The 15,557-nt window shown below is 26.0% G+C and overlaps 3 protein-coding genes across 7 annotated transcripts; 1 reads left to right on the forward strand and 2 right to left on the reverse strand.

Annotated features, from left to right (window-relative positions):
* The first annotated feature begins 227 nt into the window (after positions 1–227).
* LOC122504574 (SUMO-activating enzyme subunit 2) lies at positions 228–6,083 on the forward strand. The gene is made up of 8 exons (XM_043615744.1): positions 228–398; positions 657–811; positions 895–1,182; positions 1,506–1,573; positions 1,646–1,864; positions 1,970–2,227; positions 2,389–2,972; positions 5,125–6,083. Exons 1-8 carry the CDS (start codon positions 255–257, stop codon positions 5,443–5,445), a joined length of 2,037 nt encoding a protein of 678 aa, XP_043471679.1. The 5' UTR covers positions 228–254; the 3' UTR covers positions 5,446–6,083.
* LOC122504599 (carbohydrate sulfotransferase 11-like) lies at positions 5,671–9,448 on the reverse strand. 3 transcript variants are annotated; one of them, XM_043615790.1, is made up of 5 exons: positions 9,098–9,448; positions 8,849–9,015; positions 7,987–8,103; positions 6,535–6,678; positions 5,671–6,466 (listed from the first exon to the last, which is right to left on the reverse strand). In XM_043615790.1, exons 1-5 carry the CDS (start codon positions 9,317–9,319, stop codon positions 6,076–6,078), a joined length of 1,041 nt encoding a protein of 346 aa, XP_043471725.1. In that variant the 5' UTR covers positions 9,320–9,448; the 3' UTR covers positions 5,671–6,075. The 3 variants fall into 3 exon arrangements, with proteins under 3 accessions (XP_043471725.1, XP_043471718.1, XP_043471733.1); XM_043615783.1 differs by having other exon boundaries at positions 5,671–6,481; XM_043615798.1 differs by lacking the exon at positions 7,987–8,103 and having other exon boundaries at positions 5,671–6,481.
* A 79-nt stretch (positions 9,449–9,527) lies between these two features.
* On the reverse strand, positions 9,528–15,330 carry LOC122504580 (YTH domain-containing protein 1). 3 transcript variants are annotated; one of them, XM_043615756.1, is made up of 6 exons: positions 15,115–15,330; positions 13,305–13,782; positions 12,914–13,130; positions 12,561–12,765; positions 11,960–12,239; positions 9,528–10,488 (listed from the first exon to the last, which is right to left on the reverse strand). In XM_043615756.1, the coding sequence occupies exons 2-6, from the start codon at positions 13,646–13,648 to the stop codon at positions 10,158–10,160; spliced, it is 1,377 nt and encodes a 458-aa protein (XP_043471691.1). In that variant the 5' UTR covers positions 13,649–13,782; positions 15,115–15,330; the 3' UTR covers positions 9,528–10,157. The 3 variants fall into 3 exon arrangements, with proteins under 3 accessions (XP_043471691.1, XP_043471699.1, XP_043471706.1); XM_043615764.1 differs by lacking the exon at positions 15,115–15,330 and adding an exon at positions 14,297–15,108; XM_043615771.1 differs by lacking the exon at positions 15,115–15,330 and adding an exon at positions 14,089–14,283.
* Positions 15,331–15,557: the final 227 nt, after the last annotated feature.

Genomic DNA, 15,557 nt, shown 5'->3' on the forward strand with positions numbered 1-15,557 from the left:
AACACTGTCAGATTGAGGGGGGAAGTACAAAAACTAATAATAATAAAAAGGTTTTAAAAATTTAACAATAGTACACAATAAGTAACTAACTTAAATTTTAATTAAGAATTAATAATTACTATCTTTTTAAATTTAATTTGTTTCTAATATTTAATTTTTTAGTTTTACTTTTTAAAAGCGAGATTTCGAGAATGGTACACATGGCGTGAGACGCACTTCCGCTTCCGACATTTCGCCATATCCTTGTGTTAAAGATGGCGGCTTCTATCGATGGTGTTTTTAATGAAAATTTGCAAAATGCAATTCTTAAAAGCAAAATTCTTGTTGTGGGTGCCGGTGGAATTGGATGTGAAATCCTTAAAAATCTCGTAATGTCTGGATTCATGGATATTGAAATTGTAAGTAGATTGTACGAGAAATGAACGTAAGCGTGACGCTACACTCAACATAACCTCAATTTTTCCGCAAAGTTCCGACGCTTGTTCGAAATTTCATGTATTATTTCAGATTTTTAATAAAAATACAATATTCTAATTAAAGATATTGTATTATAAGAATAAAAAAATTTATTTCAAAAAGCGTCTAAGCTTGAACAATGAAATTTAACACTAAATAAAATCTTAATTCTACACATTGACATTCTTTATTTATTTTAGATTGATTTAGACACTATTGATGTTAGTAATTTGAATAGACAGTTTCTATTTCAAAAACAACATGTAGGAAAATCAAAAGCTGCAGTGGCACGAGAAACTGCATTAACATTTAATCCGGATGTCAAAATAGTCCATTATCATGATAATATTACGTCGTAAGTAAAGACTATTATTTATTTGTTATTTCTTTTATTTAAATCAATCAACTTTTTTTTATAAATAATAAACTATTTCACAGGGCTGATTATGGATTATCATTCTTCAAAAAGTTCACAATGGTAATGAATGCTTTAGATAATAGAGCCGCCAGAAATCATGTAAATCGTATGTGTTTGGCTGCTGATGTTCCATTAATTGAATCAGGCACAGCTGGTTATGAGGGTCAGGTTGAATTAATAAAGAAAGGCCTTAGCCAGTGCTACGAATGTACGCCAAAAGCTGCACAGAAAACATTTCCCGGTTGTACAATTCGTAATACTCCAAGTGAACCTATTCACTGCATTGTCTGGGCAAAACACCTCTTCAAGTGAGTTTTTCCATTTCTGATAAATTTAGAATTTTTTTTTACATCTTTTTCCATTTCCGACAAATGAATTTTTTTTGTACACAAGATGGAAATAAGTTTTTACATTTTTTATAAATTCAGAATTTTTTTTATGCAAAAAAGAAGTGACAATTGTTAGGAATGGAATTCAATTTTTGACAGTAAATGAAAACAGTTATTACTTTTTTTTGGTACTGTTTTTATTGAAATATTTTATTTATTTTTCTAATTGAAATTTTGAACGTTTGTTAAGAAAATAATTTGTCGATCTTACGATAAATAAATAAAGTTTATACTTTATTTAGCCAATTATTTGGAGAAGAAGATCCAGATCAAGACGTTTCACCCGATACAGCAGATCCAGAAGCGGCTGGTAATTATTTATTTATTCTTTATCAGAAATCATAGTTTGTCACCTATTCACCCTTTCATTTCATTTTTTTAGCCACTGCAGGAGAAGGTGCACTAGAAACAGAATCTAACGAAAAAGGAAATGTCGAAAGAACATCAACACGATCCTGGGCGCAATCATGTGGTTACGATCCCGAAAAATTGTTCACAAAACTATTTCACGATGACATTAAGTATTTATTAAGTATGGATAATTTGTGGAAAAAGCGAAGACCACCCGCGCCACTTGAATGGTCCAATCTCCCCGACGGAGGTCTGTTTTTTTTATATTAAAATATAAATTTGAATTTTTTTTATTTATTTAATTTATTTCAGTTTTTATTATTTAATCTGACAATATTTAATATTTTCTCTTCAGTTGCTGGATCTAGTAAAGATGTAAGCGATCCAGGATTAAAAGATCAACAGCGATGGAGTATCGCAAGATGCGGTTCAATTTTCGCTGAATCGATCAAGAATTTAAGTAAAGATTTGGCAAAGAAACAAGAAGTATCTCCCACCGATCATCTCGTTTGGGATAAAGACGAACCGAGCGCAATGGATTTTGTAGCTTCCTGTGCTAACATTCGTGCCCATATTTTCGGAATTCCACAAAAAACAAAATTCGACATTAAATGTAAGTTTAAAATCAATTAAAATTAGAATTAAACTAAAAATAAATCAAAACTTTTGGAAAAAAGTTCAAAACTACAAAAATATATATATATATAAAGATATTATTTTGTTCGTTTTTAATTTCAAATTTTGATTATAATTTAATTTCAAATTTTTCAACAGCAATGGCTGGAAATATAATACCGGCGATCGCAACGACAAACGCTATAATCGCTGGAGTTGTAGTACTTCACGCTTTCCGAATTCTCGAAGATAATTTAAAAGAATGCAGATCAGTTTACTTGCGACTAAAAATGAATCATCGAAATCAACTTCTTGTCGCTGAAAAGTTTGTAAATCCTCCAAATCCAAAGTGCTACGTTTGTGCGCCAATGCCACAAGCAACACTTGCAGCGGACACGACCAAAATGACTGTCAAAGAATTAGAGGAGTCGGTACTCAAGGGTAGAATGAATATGATTGCACCGGACGTTATGATTGACGGTAAGGGTGTGGTAGTTATCAGCAGCGAGGAAGGAGAGACTGAGGAAAACAATGATAAACTTTTGAAAGACATTGGAATTGTTGATGGTACAATTCTCAAAGTTGATGACTTCAATCAAAACTATTCTCTCACTGTGACAGTCGTTCAAAGAGAAAAGCCAACCGCAAAAAGCGAAAGTCCAGAATTTCTTATTGTTGCTGACGATGAAAGTCTCAAACCCAAGGAAGAGACCGAAGAGAAACCCTCCACTTCAAATGGCCAGGTAACCTTCAATTTTTTTTTCCTAATTAATTTACTAAATCTACGTAAAGATTCAGGGTTGCCACGCAACCTGGAAATGTCAGGGAATTTTATAAACCTTGACAAAACCTGGAAAAGTTAGGGAATTTTGAACGGAATCCTAGAAAATTATTATTTTCTAAAGTTATTATGCCTACTCTTGAAATCTAATTTTTCTTAAATATTTTAAAATTAATTCGATTTTAATATAATTCAATTATTTTCATAAATAATCAAATTTTTTAAAGAGATTCAATTATTTTTATAATTAATAATACTCATCTCTGAATTTCAATTATTTTTAATACAATTTTAATCGAATTCTTCGAAAAATGCAATTATTCTTAAAACTTTCATTTAAATTCGTCAAAGGAATTCAATTATTTAAGAATTTGTTGTTAAAAATCTTCTCAAGAATGTAATTATTTTCAATACAATTTTAATTACATTTTTTGAAGTAATTTAATTATTTTTAAAAGTTCTTAATAAAAGTCTTCAAAACAAATCAATTCTTCTTAAAAATTTTAATAAAATTATTCCAAGAATTCAATTATTTGCAAAAGTTGTAACAAAATTGTTATCAAGAATTCAATTATCTCAGAAATCACAAAATTCTTTCCAGAAATTCAATTATTTTCAAAAAATTTAATAAAATTCTTTTCGAGAATTCAATCATTTTATAATACAATTTTAAATAAATTATTTTTTAAAGTTCTAAAAAAAATTCTGTAAAATAAATCAATTCTTCTTAAAAATTTTAATTCAATGACTCCAAGAATTCAATTATTTGCAACAGTTATAACAAAATTCTTATTAAGAATTCAATTATATTCAAAATAACAAAATTTTGTGCAAAAATTAAATTACTTTCAAAAAATTTAATAAAATTCTTTGAAAGAATTCAATTCAATAATTCAATTATTTTTATAAACAATGAAACTCATCGCAAAATTTCAAATAATTCTAATCGAATTGTTCGAAAAATTTAATTATTCTTAAAAATGTTATTAAAATTCGTCGAAATAATTATAATATTTAAAAAATTGTTGATAAAATTTTTGTATTTAAATAATTGAATTCTCGTAGAATTTCCTATTAGAAATTGATTTAAAAATTAATTTCAGTTAAAATTGTAGAAAACAATTGAATATTAAAAGCCGGTATTTTTATAAATAATTGAAATTTGAAAAGGTTTTATTAAAATTCATCAATGAAATTCAATTATTTTCCAAAGCAATAAAATTCTTTGCAGAAATTCAATTATTTTCAAAAATGTTAATAAAATTTTTGGCAAAATTTCAATTATTTTAAAAAACTTTTTTCAATTCAATAAAATTTTTTTACAGAAATTCAATTATTTTTAATACAATTTGAATCTAATTTTTCGAAAAATGGAATTATTCTTAAAAATGTTATTAAAATTCGTCCAATGAATTTTAAATACCATTTTTAAAATTTTTTGATAAAATTCTTTATGAGAGTTGAATTTTAAAAAACATTCAATTATTCAAAAAAATTTTTTTTATATTAATAATGGAATTCTCGTAGAATTTTCTAATAAAAATTGATTTAAATATGAATTTCAGTTACAATTTTAGATAATAATTGAATATTAAACTCTCTAAATCTGAGTTAGAAAAAATTTTCTAATTTGAATTAGTGACTGACTTTTTGCTTTTGAATTAGCAGATTTTACTAATAAATAGTCGTTTCTACTAATTTAATATTAAAATTTATTAAAAATAATTTATTTAAAGTCGGTAATTTTTAATTATTATAAAACATAAAGATATTGATTGCTCCGAGTCGAAGACTCGGAGTGATCGATTTCTTCATGTTTTATAATAATATTCTTATAAGTTGGTGAATTTTAAAAATATTTTAATTTGAATGTTTTGAAAATCTTATGGAAAAATTATAATGACTAATTATTTAATTTTGTAAAATATAAATGTAGTTTTAAAAATCTGGAAAAATTCCGTTTTTTAGCCTGGAAAAGTCAGGGTATTTGAAATAAGCAAAAGCGTGTCAACCCTGAGATTAAATCGTTTACAATTATGTTAAATTATTTTCTTATTATCATTATTTACTATGAAAAAAAGAAATTAGATTTCTGACTTTTTATTTTTACACAGCTCGAAACAGTTGACGACGATGCAGTCGAAATTGTGGAAACGGAAATGATCGTAGAAGTCGAGGCCAAGAAACGAAAGACCGAATCCATTGAAAATGAATTAATGGCGAAAAAACGAAAAGTTGATGTCAATAATGGTCACGGTGAGAAGGATGTATACACAATTGATAGTGGCGATTCCGATGACGAGCCACAAAATGATGTAACAATGGAAAAAGTCATTTCTAAAAAGCACAAAACTTCGAGTGATGATGAATGTTCAATTATTTATGACGACACAAATAATATGTCAAGTCCTAAGAAAGCTAAGACCGCTAATTAAAAATCAATGAAATTTTGGATTTTTTTGAGGTAATAATATTTATCCTGTCGTACTCAATAACGTCAACTCTGAGGTAATTATGCAACAGTCGCATATTATTGAAATAATTTCCAAAAAAAAAAAAAAAATGTTCAACAGCTGGAGTGTACTTTCTTTCTATTATGGCCTCTTGCTTATACAGCAAAATAGCCAAATTTTGAAAGCGCGAGTGTATATACTTTTTTGCAGCGATGTGAATATTAGAAATGATTAATTTAATTACACGTTAACTAATCGTTTCAGTAAATTACATTTCAAATTAGAATAATTAATTGCTCCTGTTCTAGGCAAACTACAGTTTTTTTTTCTTCCTGAGTCATTCAAATGAATATTAAAAAACAAATTTTGTTTGATAGTTTTTGTTCGATAGACATAAAGAAAGTATTCTTTTTTTTCATATTTGTCCGTCTCTAATGTTGTCCTCTTTTACTAGATAAAACGATAAAAATAGTGTAAAACTTTATTATTTGAATGATTAATTACAAGTTCAGTAATATTTATCACATTGCGCGTTTTCCTATACAAAAATATTTACAAACAAATTTTCTAATTATAATTATAAAATGAACAATGAATAAATCGTTTCATTTTTTACAAAACAATGTTTTTGTGTATTTTCCTCTTTTTATTGCAACACTGTAAATAATTTTCCACTTTGTAGTCGAACATTTCAAAGTCAATTTTATATTTTTCGTATAATTGCAAAATTGTTTCGCAGGATAATTTTTTGAAATATTTACATGTTCTGTGGAAATCAGTGGTCGCTTGATGATTTATTAAAGTTTCTTTTGGTAAATTTAATTTTGATGATATGTATTCAATTTCCTTTGGTGAATTATTGTCTAATTTTAAAATGAAATTATAATTTATTTCACATAGAGAACAATGTTTGTAGTATTGGTTCCAGTGATGATCGTAATTATCTGATGATTCTTGTATTAAATAAGTTACGAATTCTTGAAAAGTTGGCACCAGTTTTAATCTAAAATTAAAGTTACTACAATTTTTCAATTATTTTCCGTTTTGAATTAAAATTTTAAATTAGCAAACCTTCTATCGTTGAAGAAAATTTTTTCCAAAGTACCACCTGTTGTTGAGTTGGAGTGGAATAATTTTGGTCTTGTTAAGTAAAATATTTTCGAAACATATATCCACGCTTGGGCGGTAAATTTTGTGTTGTCTTCTATACGATCTCTAAAAGTTAATAGTTAGATTTCATTAAATTTATTTCAAATTAAATAAAGTTTTTGATAATTATTTTCAAAACTTATTACAGGGTTTCCGCAAAAATTTCAATTTCTTTCTTACTGACTTTTCCCTACTTTCTAGAAAAAAGTTTTATTTTTTCCCTGAAAATTTCAATTAATGTTTGCTTTTTTGTTTACCACTTTTAATCATTTTTCTTTTAAATATCTTTTTCAATTTTAAAATTATTGTTCAATCATCGAATTGTTGCAAAGAATTTTATGAAAAAATTTGATAATAATAGAATTCCTTAGAAGAATTTGATTATTTAGGAAAATAATTGAATTCTCATGAAGAATTTTGTTAAAATTTTTGAAAATGTAAATTAAATTCTTTTTGAAGAATTTTTTTTAAATAATGGAGTTTCTTTAATAATTTTAATTAAAAATTTCGATAGTAATTGAATTTTATGAACAATTTTTTTCAAGTTTTTAAAATAATCGTGTTTGTTTATTATTGAAATTAAACATTTAATTATTGAATTTTATTAAAATTTTAGAAATTAATTGAATTATTTTGAAAAGTTTTATAAAAATTGTATTAAAAATAATAATTGAATTTTTGTAAAGAATTTTACTATTTATAAATATAATTGTAATATATTGAAATTTTTTATTGCAACGAATTAAGAAAAAAATTGAATACTTCTATTAAAATTGTTTTGAAAAAAATTGAATTTCTACAAAGAATTTTACTATTTATAAAAATAATTCAATTCTTGCGAAGAATTTCGAATTAAAATTTTTGAATTTAATAAACAAGAATAATTATTTAGTAAATTAGTTAATAATTGAATTTTTTAAAAGTTTGAATCCAAAATTATTCAAAAATTCATATTTAAAAATAAGAAATAGTTCAATAATATTCTTTTTTAAATTCAAGTATCTTCAAAAAATTGAATTTAAATTTCTTAGAAATCTAATTATTTTCATAATTTTAATGAAAACTATTTATAACAAATAATTTTTGAAATAAATCTTTAATTTATTATTAATTTCTTGGTAGCAATTAAAATTTTCAAAAATGATTGTTTAAAACCTCCTGAAATTGAAAATTTCAACTGTTTTTAATTAAAATTTTTTCTAATTTAATTTTATAATTAATAATAAAAATATTTTTGAATACCAAAAATTAGAATTTTTGTTGTAATTCTAGAATTTTAATATTTTTCCAGTATTTTTTAGAAAATTCGATGATATTTTCCCTGATTTTCCTGAAGAAAAAATTATTATTATTATTATTGTAAGCAAGTATTACCTGTAAGAAGAAACCAATCTTTCAAAAGGATGTCGTACAATTAAAAATTTGAATGTATTATTATTTTGATTTACAGAATTCAATAATTCTGTCGTAGGAGACAAAAATTCCACTTCTCTAAAAAATAGTTTTTATTATTAAATTATTAATTATTTAATTTCATATCAAATCTTAAATTATTCTCCACAAAAAAAAAATGCTATCGTTGAAGTTTTTTAATAATAGAATATTTATTTTAATAAAAAATATGAGATATTTAATTTTAGTTCAAAATTCTAGGGAAATAGTTTAGTAAATTAACAAAAATTTAATTTCTATGGGAAATTAAATAATAATAAATATTTTAATATTTTTTTAAACAAAATTGAAGCTTTGAATTAATTTAATTTAAAAATTTTGAAAAAATGAGGTTTTTGAATCAACTTTTGGTTGAAATTTACTTAGGTAAATAATTGGAAATTTTAAAAACACTGAAGAATTGCAGTTCCAATTATTATAAAAAATTGAATTTTTGTATTTAAAATTTTAAATAATTAAAAATTTTTAGACAAATTAGTTCTTTTGAATTTTCAATTCAATTTTTTTGAAATGAGTTATTTATTAGCAGTTATTCGGAATTTTTGTACAAATTTTCGATTGAAAAATGTACAAATAATCGAAATTTCGTAAAATTGATTTAAAAAGAATTGAATTTGACTTGTATGTTAAATAAACTTTTTTTTTGAATAATTATTGAATTCTTAATAAACTTTCTTCAAATTTTAAAAACTAATTGATTTAGAAAAGAATTTCAATGAGAAATTCTAGAAAATAATTTAATTTTTGGAAAAGTATCAGTAGAAAGTTTTTTCTTTTGAGTTACCTGTAAAATTCGTTCGTAACGCATTTATTTTCGATGGAAGAGAAAATTTTCGTGAAACTTGTTGAAGCTATTTTTCGTATCCAACAATAAAGTACATCATTTTTGGTACTGAACAAAAAATGTTTTCTTTCCAGAAAACTAGTTACATTGTACTTTGCACAAATTTTCTGAATTAAAGATAAACGTTAGTACTTTTAAAAAAATTTAATAAACATGCAAAAACTCTAATGAAGAATAACAATTACTTACCTGAAAATTAATATTTATCAGATTTCTCGAATCTAAACTTTTAAATTCATTTAATTTTAGTGAATATTGCATTGCATTTTGTCTTGAATTTTCAATATTTGTCACCTCCAAATCAAACGAAAGATTGTTACTGTCATTCTGTTGTTTTAAATAAATGAAGACAATTGTAATTCCCGAGAACAATAATAATACATAATTTTTTAAACACACGTCGGAAACCATTATTTGAGCACTGCTATTCACAAAAGATCATTTCTAAATGAATTTCCGGTTGGAAGACAGAACTTTGTAGGCGGAGAAGCTTCAAAGAGATAAAAATTTATCTTCTTTGCGATAGAAAAATTCGCCTGACTGTCAAATTGATTACTAATCAAAACTTATAAACGAATTCGGGTAGTCTCATAAGTATAAGTGAAAACATCAAAAAATATTTCCTTTTCAAATAATTTATTAGTACAACAATTACTAATTCATGTAGAGATAAAAGATCCCTAACGTAGGTATACATTTTCCAAATTTTAAGATACAGATGAATTTCATGTTCCTTTTAAATTATTCTTATACATAATTTAATTAAATTTATAAACAATTGATAAAAAAAAAATTCATACTTTAGTGAAAAAAAAATCCCAGTTGCAAAATAGAAAATGTTAATACAGTATGAGTGATCTTTCGTCTTTAACACGACATCACATTGAAATATTTTCATTTTCTTACAATAAACATATCTGCAAACAAAAGCAGTATAAAGTTTCTTTTTTTTTTCATTATTTTCTTTTTAATATTACTAAACTTACGCATGTATTTCTTTTTTTATTATTAAAGTGCTGAGAGTTGCTTTATGGAATTTTCAACCCATAAAATCACGAGATCGGATATACTAATATTAGAAAAATGAAAATTTCTATCAACAATTACAAGATTACAGATTCCTTTGTCTATCACGTATAAAAGTCGTTTTTTCTTTTTATCGAAATTGATAATATTCTCACAGATTGCGCGGTGGACACAGTAAATAGTACTGAAAAAAAGTGAAACACAATTATTATGCGAATAACCTTTATCTTCTGTCACGATAACGATGATGATGATCACGCGATGAACGATGATCACTGTGTCGACTGTGACGTCCTGTTGTTCGCCACAAAAATTCATCGACACTCCGCTCGTAGCTTCTTTTTTCTAAAGCTGAACTTGCCGCTGTATAGTCCGGTGGTAATGGAAGACCATCGTAGTAACGTGGAGGAGGCGGTGGTGGAGGAAGTGAATCGTAAGGATGAGGTGTAACATACGGCGGAAGTGGTGGCAATTGATGCTGCATTGTTCGCATATAATCTGCTACATATGCTTCGGCAGCCGCTGCAACTCCCATTCCGGCTGATCCATACATTCTGAAAAAAATTTAAATTCAATTCAATGAATTTTAAATAAATTCAATTCAATAAATTTTAAATAAATTCAATTCAATGAATTTTAAATTAATTCGAATTAAATTAATTATAAATAAATTCAATTCAATGAATTTTAAATAAATTCGAATTCAATTAATTAATTATATAAATTCAAATTAAATTAATAACATTAAAATAACAGGGTTGCCACAGGTCAGGCAAATCAGGGAATTCAGGGAAAAGTCAGGGAAATCAGGGATTTTTATTAAAGTACTGGAAAAAATTGAATTTTTGAAAAACAAATGATTGCAGAAATTCAATTATTTTCAAAAGTAATAAAATTCTTCGCAAAAATTCAATTTTGTTTAAAAATTTAAAAAAATTCTCGTCAAAATTCAAATATCTTTAAAAATAATAAAATTCTTCTCCGAATTTCAATTATTTTCAAAAAATTTTATTACATTTTTTTTTAAATAATTGAATTCTTTTAAGAACTTTTATTAAAGTATAGTCGATTTTGAAAATATTTGAATTTTAACAAAGAATTCATTATATTCGTGAAATGTAATTAAATTCTTGCAAAAAATTTAAGAAAATAATTCCATTTTTCTAGTAATTGACTTTAAATTGTATTATAAATAATTGAAATCCTCAGAAAAATTTTATAATTTAAAAAAATAATGGAATTCTTATAACGAATTTTATCAATTTTTTTTTAAATAATTGAATTCATGTGAAAAATTTTGTTACTTGTAAAAATAATTGAATTCCTGCATCGAATTTTATTACATTTTTTTAAAATAATTGAATTCTTTTAAGAACTTTTATTAAAGTAGTCGATTTTGAAAATATTTGAATTTCAACAAAGAATTTCATTAATTGTGAAATGTAATTGAATTCTTGCAAAAAATTTAAGAAAATAATTCCATTTCTCTAGGATTTTATTTTAAATTGTATTAAAAATAATTGAAACCCTGTAAAGAATTTTATTATTTATAAAAATAACTGAATACTTGCAACGAATTTTATTATAATTTTTGTAAATAATTTAATTTTTTTTTTGAAAAATTTTATGGAAATTAAAATTTTTAACATGAAGATATCAATTACTCTTATCAATTATTCTTATAAGTTGGTGAATTTTAAAAATATTTGAATTTGAATGTTTTGAAGAATTTTAATTCCCACGGAAAAATAATAATTAAATACTTATTTAAAAATTTAGTTATTAATGTTTGCGAATAATTTTACAATTTAAAAAATTCGTAAGAAAATGTAATAAAAAGTTGTTGTTTTTTTAGTATCTAATAATTGTTAGAGTCAGTCAGAATACTCTTTAGGGTCAGGGAAAAAGTCAAAATTTTTTCTGGAAATCAGGGAACAATAAAATTAATTTTTTATGGCAACCCTGAATAAATCCATTTAAAATTTGTTCGAGAATAAATTTGTCAAAGAGTAGAATGTAAATTACTTTGAATAAGGAGAATCACTCCTTCCGAACCACGATTGATAACGATGATGATCCCTGGAACTTCTGTGATCAGGCAAATGTCCAGCTCGTGCGAGTGACGCCAATCTCGATCTAGACGTGAGAAACAATCGACGACCTCTTCCACGAGATCGTAGAAATCTAGAACCACCACCACCACCGCCGCCGCCATTTCCAATTCTGTCTCGATAACTTCTCGAGGATTTTGAAACATGTTTTCCCGCCTCCTTGGATTTTCTTAAAATCGGCGTCATTTCAATTCCTGCGATAAATACATTTCAAATTTTATACAGACTATTATATTTAAAAATTTTTTCATGAAAAATAATTTTAACTTAAATTTCCCTAAATTTTATAAATTTTATAAAATTTATAAAATAAACATTTTTTCATATTCTTAATTGGAATAAATTTACAATTGTTTGATAATTTTTCGATCAATTAACGTCAGGAATATTCAATTATCTTCGAAACATTTGAAATGAAATATTCTGAAATTAAAAATTATTTTTTGAAAATAGTCGAAGAAGTCATATTATCAAAAGCCTGGAATTATTAATATTAATTAATTAAAAAAAATTACCATCGTCTTCGGGAAATAATCTGCATAATTCCTCGGCAACTCGAGGCTCAATTTCTTGACCATCTCTTCCAATTTTCACCTGTTTACCATCATTCCAAGGATTGTAGAGGTGCAAAGTGGAAGTAAACGGCAATTCTTTTCTGCATATCCAATCAACTTTAAACACGCCACCCAGTGCTTTTGCCGACAATCCTGGAGGGAGAACCTGGAAAATAGATTAAAAATAACTCACATTAAGCTAATCAATAATTCGATAAAATATATCTAGAAAAAAAATATCAAGTAAAACAAAAATAAATTTTCAAAATTGTAAATATTTCTATAAAATACATTTTCGTATTTATTTTTATTACCCAAGATATTGGAGCCCCATCTCTTTTGGATTCAGTGCTCAATCTTGCGAAACCAGCAAATTTTCCCGATTCCTTAACCGAAAAAATAAGAATTACATTCCGAGATTCTCTGTAAGCTTGATTTAAGTTCGCTTCATTTTGTGGTAACGTGCTCCAAACGCCCTTCGCTTTTGAAAGCGTTATATTCTCTGCATTATTGGATTTGATGATAAAAAATCTGCCAAACAAAAAAAAATACTTCCAAATGTAACATTTTTCTATTAATCATTCAAATTGTGTTGGGCTTAAGAATTGCGAAATTATTCAAACAATTTCTCACAGTTGGAAAATTAACAAAAAAAAATTATTAAAGCACCCAACACGAAATTATAAATAATTATAATATCCAAACCTCGTGTCTCTAAAGAGATAATTTAATTTTGTCGAATAATCGTAATTTTTCGTCGATCCACTCTTGCTCTCTTTGGATCTGGCGCGTTTCGCTTCGGGACTCGAGGATTTTAAATCTCTCGATCTCGCACGTTTTCCCTTACTCTTTCTATTTCGTTTATTATCACCTCTTGACGATTTTGTCGATACAGAACTGATACTAGGTTGACTAGAATCCGAATCTGAACTACTTGAAGAAACTTCGCTGCGTGTATCGTATGTTTCATCGGCAGCAATTTTCAATTCATCACCCATATCATTTTCTCCACCGCTTAAATTTTGATTATCATTTTCTGTACTATCCATTTTATGAAATTTGAAATTGTCAGGTACTTTGAAAAATTCAGAAACAATTATTTCATTGATGTCATCCGCTTTGTTCCTCGTTTTCTCTAAATTAATCAGGTTCTTTTGTCAACAGCCAATGTTTTAAATTTCTCCTGAAATACAAATTGAAAAAATAATATTAAACTTGTGTTTTAAATGCGGCGATTTGTGCCCAATGCCAGCAAATAGTGATGGGATTCACCCTTTGAGGTAACTAAACAAAAAAAACAAAAATACTTTCATAAAACCTAAAAACGAATCTTCAAACCTTAAAATAATTATTGTCCTTATTTTCGTTTAGACAAAAAATTATTATAAACAGCGAAAGATTTAGATAAAGTTTCCCTTACATATTTTTAAATACGTATTTAATGAAAATTTAAATAAATAAAAAAAATGTCTTAAAATATTTCAATTACCTAAGAATAAGTGGAAAAATTATAAACACCATTAGTAATGAAATTACTATCAGGCCACTTTGTTTTATTAAAATAATATTTTTTCAATGAAACGGAAATTGCTTTTTTTGTTTTCAACAAATTTAATTTTCAATATCAATGCCATCGAGACAAATAAATTGATGCCCATCACTAGGTAGTGGATAATACATTAAATTGAAACTCGTACATCTTACAACATTTATGAAGTCGCGAATTATTTTCTAATGTTCTATACATATCCATCAAGTTAAGAGTTGATACTACATTCGAATTGAAAACACTATATTCAAACTTAATAGTTTCTCTCCCGATCAATAAGTCCAGACACAAAATATTACTGGATTTTAGTTTCTCAGGAATAAAACTTTTGTGGAACATTTGAAACGAAGTTTTTGTCAAGTCCATTGTTATCTTCGAATAGCTATATCATATACTGATAAGATGTTTGAATTAAAATTTTTTTCAAAAACCAATTAACATTTTTTTTTTGAAAAGATTAAAAATCGTCCATATTCTATATATCTACAGAGGAAAGTAAATCTTGTGAAAAAAATTTGTGCACTTCAAATATAAAAGAAGTCCTTTCTTCTGTATTTTTTTTTTCTCTATTTGTCGATTGATAAGATTAACCGTGAATGAATAACTTTTCTTTCAATTTGCTTTGGAAATTTTTTTTTCTCTTTTGTTTACAAATAAACCCTAATTTATTTTGGACTTTTGTTAAAAGAGACAAACAGTCCTGATGAAACAACAAGAATATACACGAGTTCTATAAAACCTGTTTCGAAACAACTAAACTGAGTCCTTTTTTTTGAAAACTCGTGCATAAAACTAAAAAAGTTCGTCCTCAAAGGGGGATTTAATTACGCCCCCATAACACTTAAAAACATGCTTGAAATTCGTCGACAGCATTGTCATCATTTTTCTATAGAAAAGTTTGTTTGCAATTTATTTAGTCCTTGGATGTTACAACAAGCCCAAAAATCATGGCCTGTAGTCACTTACGTGCACACTCGTATTTTCCACACTTTAAACTTCACTTTGAACCTCACCAAAGCACGACAAGTTGAGAAACTTATAAATAATAAATCTTTATTTTCAGTTTATAAACATAACAATCACAAAATATAATGCAATTTATTTAAATAAAGCCAGAGTAAACATTAAAGAGCAGTCGGAAAACAAGTGACCGAAGCGTCCATCATGTGACGTGACCGTCGATCGATACTGCAGGAGAGAAAAAAAAACCCTAGAGATAACCTCACTTTCTACCGAACTGGCTGAACTGTCAAGGTGCGCATGAAATCGAACAATCTGATTGGTCCTCCTTTGAGCACGAAATTCAAATTTCCGATCAGTTTATTTATTTAAATCATTTAAATCAATAAAACAAGGTAAATAGAATTAATTGAATTAATCTCGATAATTAGGAATAAAAAAGTGAGACC

This window comes from Leptopilina heterotoma, unplaced genomic scaffold, assembly GCF_015476425.1.
Source record: "Leptopilina heterotoma isolate Lh14 unplaced genomic scaffold, ASM1547642v1 Lhet_111, whole genome shotgun sequence".
In the NCBI taxonomy this organism is placed as follows: Eukaryota; Metazoa; Arthropoda; class Insecta; order Hymenoptera; family Figitidae; genus Leptopilina; species Leptopilina heterotoma.

Bases quoted from the DNA above. Each gene is read 5' to 3' on its own strand.
- LOC122504574 (XM_043615744.1), top strand. From the start codon at position 255: ATGGCGGCTTCTATCGATGGTGTTTTTAATGAAAATTTGCAAAATGCA. The intron at 1,865-1,969 runs GTCTGTTTTTTT...TTTTCTCTTCAG, and splicing joins GTCCAATCTCCCCGACGGAG to TTGCTGGATCTAGTAAAGAT. The intron at 2,228-2,388 runs GTAAGTTTAAAA...ATTTTTCAACAG, and splicing joins AACAAAATTCGACATTAAAT to CAATGGCTGGAAATATAATA.
- LOC122504599 (XM_043615783.1), bottom strand. From the start codon at position 9,319: ATGGTTTCCGACGTGTGTTTAAAAAATTATGTATTATTATTGTTCTCG. The intron at 6,679-7,986 runs GTAATACTTGCT...ATTAACTTTTAG, and splicing joins AGATTGGTTTCTTCTTACAG to AGATCGTATAGAAGACAACA. The intron at 6,482-6,534 runs GTTTGCTAATTT...GAAAAATTGTAG, and splicing joins ATTTTCTTCAACGATAGAAG to TAACTTTAATTTTAGATTAA.
- LOC122504580 (XM_043615756.1), bottom strand. From the start codon at position 13,648: ATGGATAGTACAGAAAATGATAATCAAAATTTAAGCGGTGGAGAAAAT. The intron at 13,131-13,304 runs GTTTGGATATTA...TTTGTTTGGCAG, and splicing joins TATCTCTTTAGAGACACGAG to ATTTTTTATCATCAAATCCA. The intron at 12,766-12,913 runs GTAATAAAAATA...TCTATTTTCCAG, and splicing joins ATGGGGCTCCAATATCTTGG to GTTCTCCCTCCAGGATTGTC.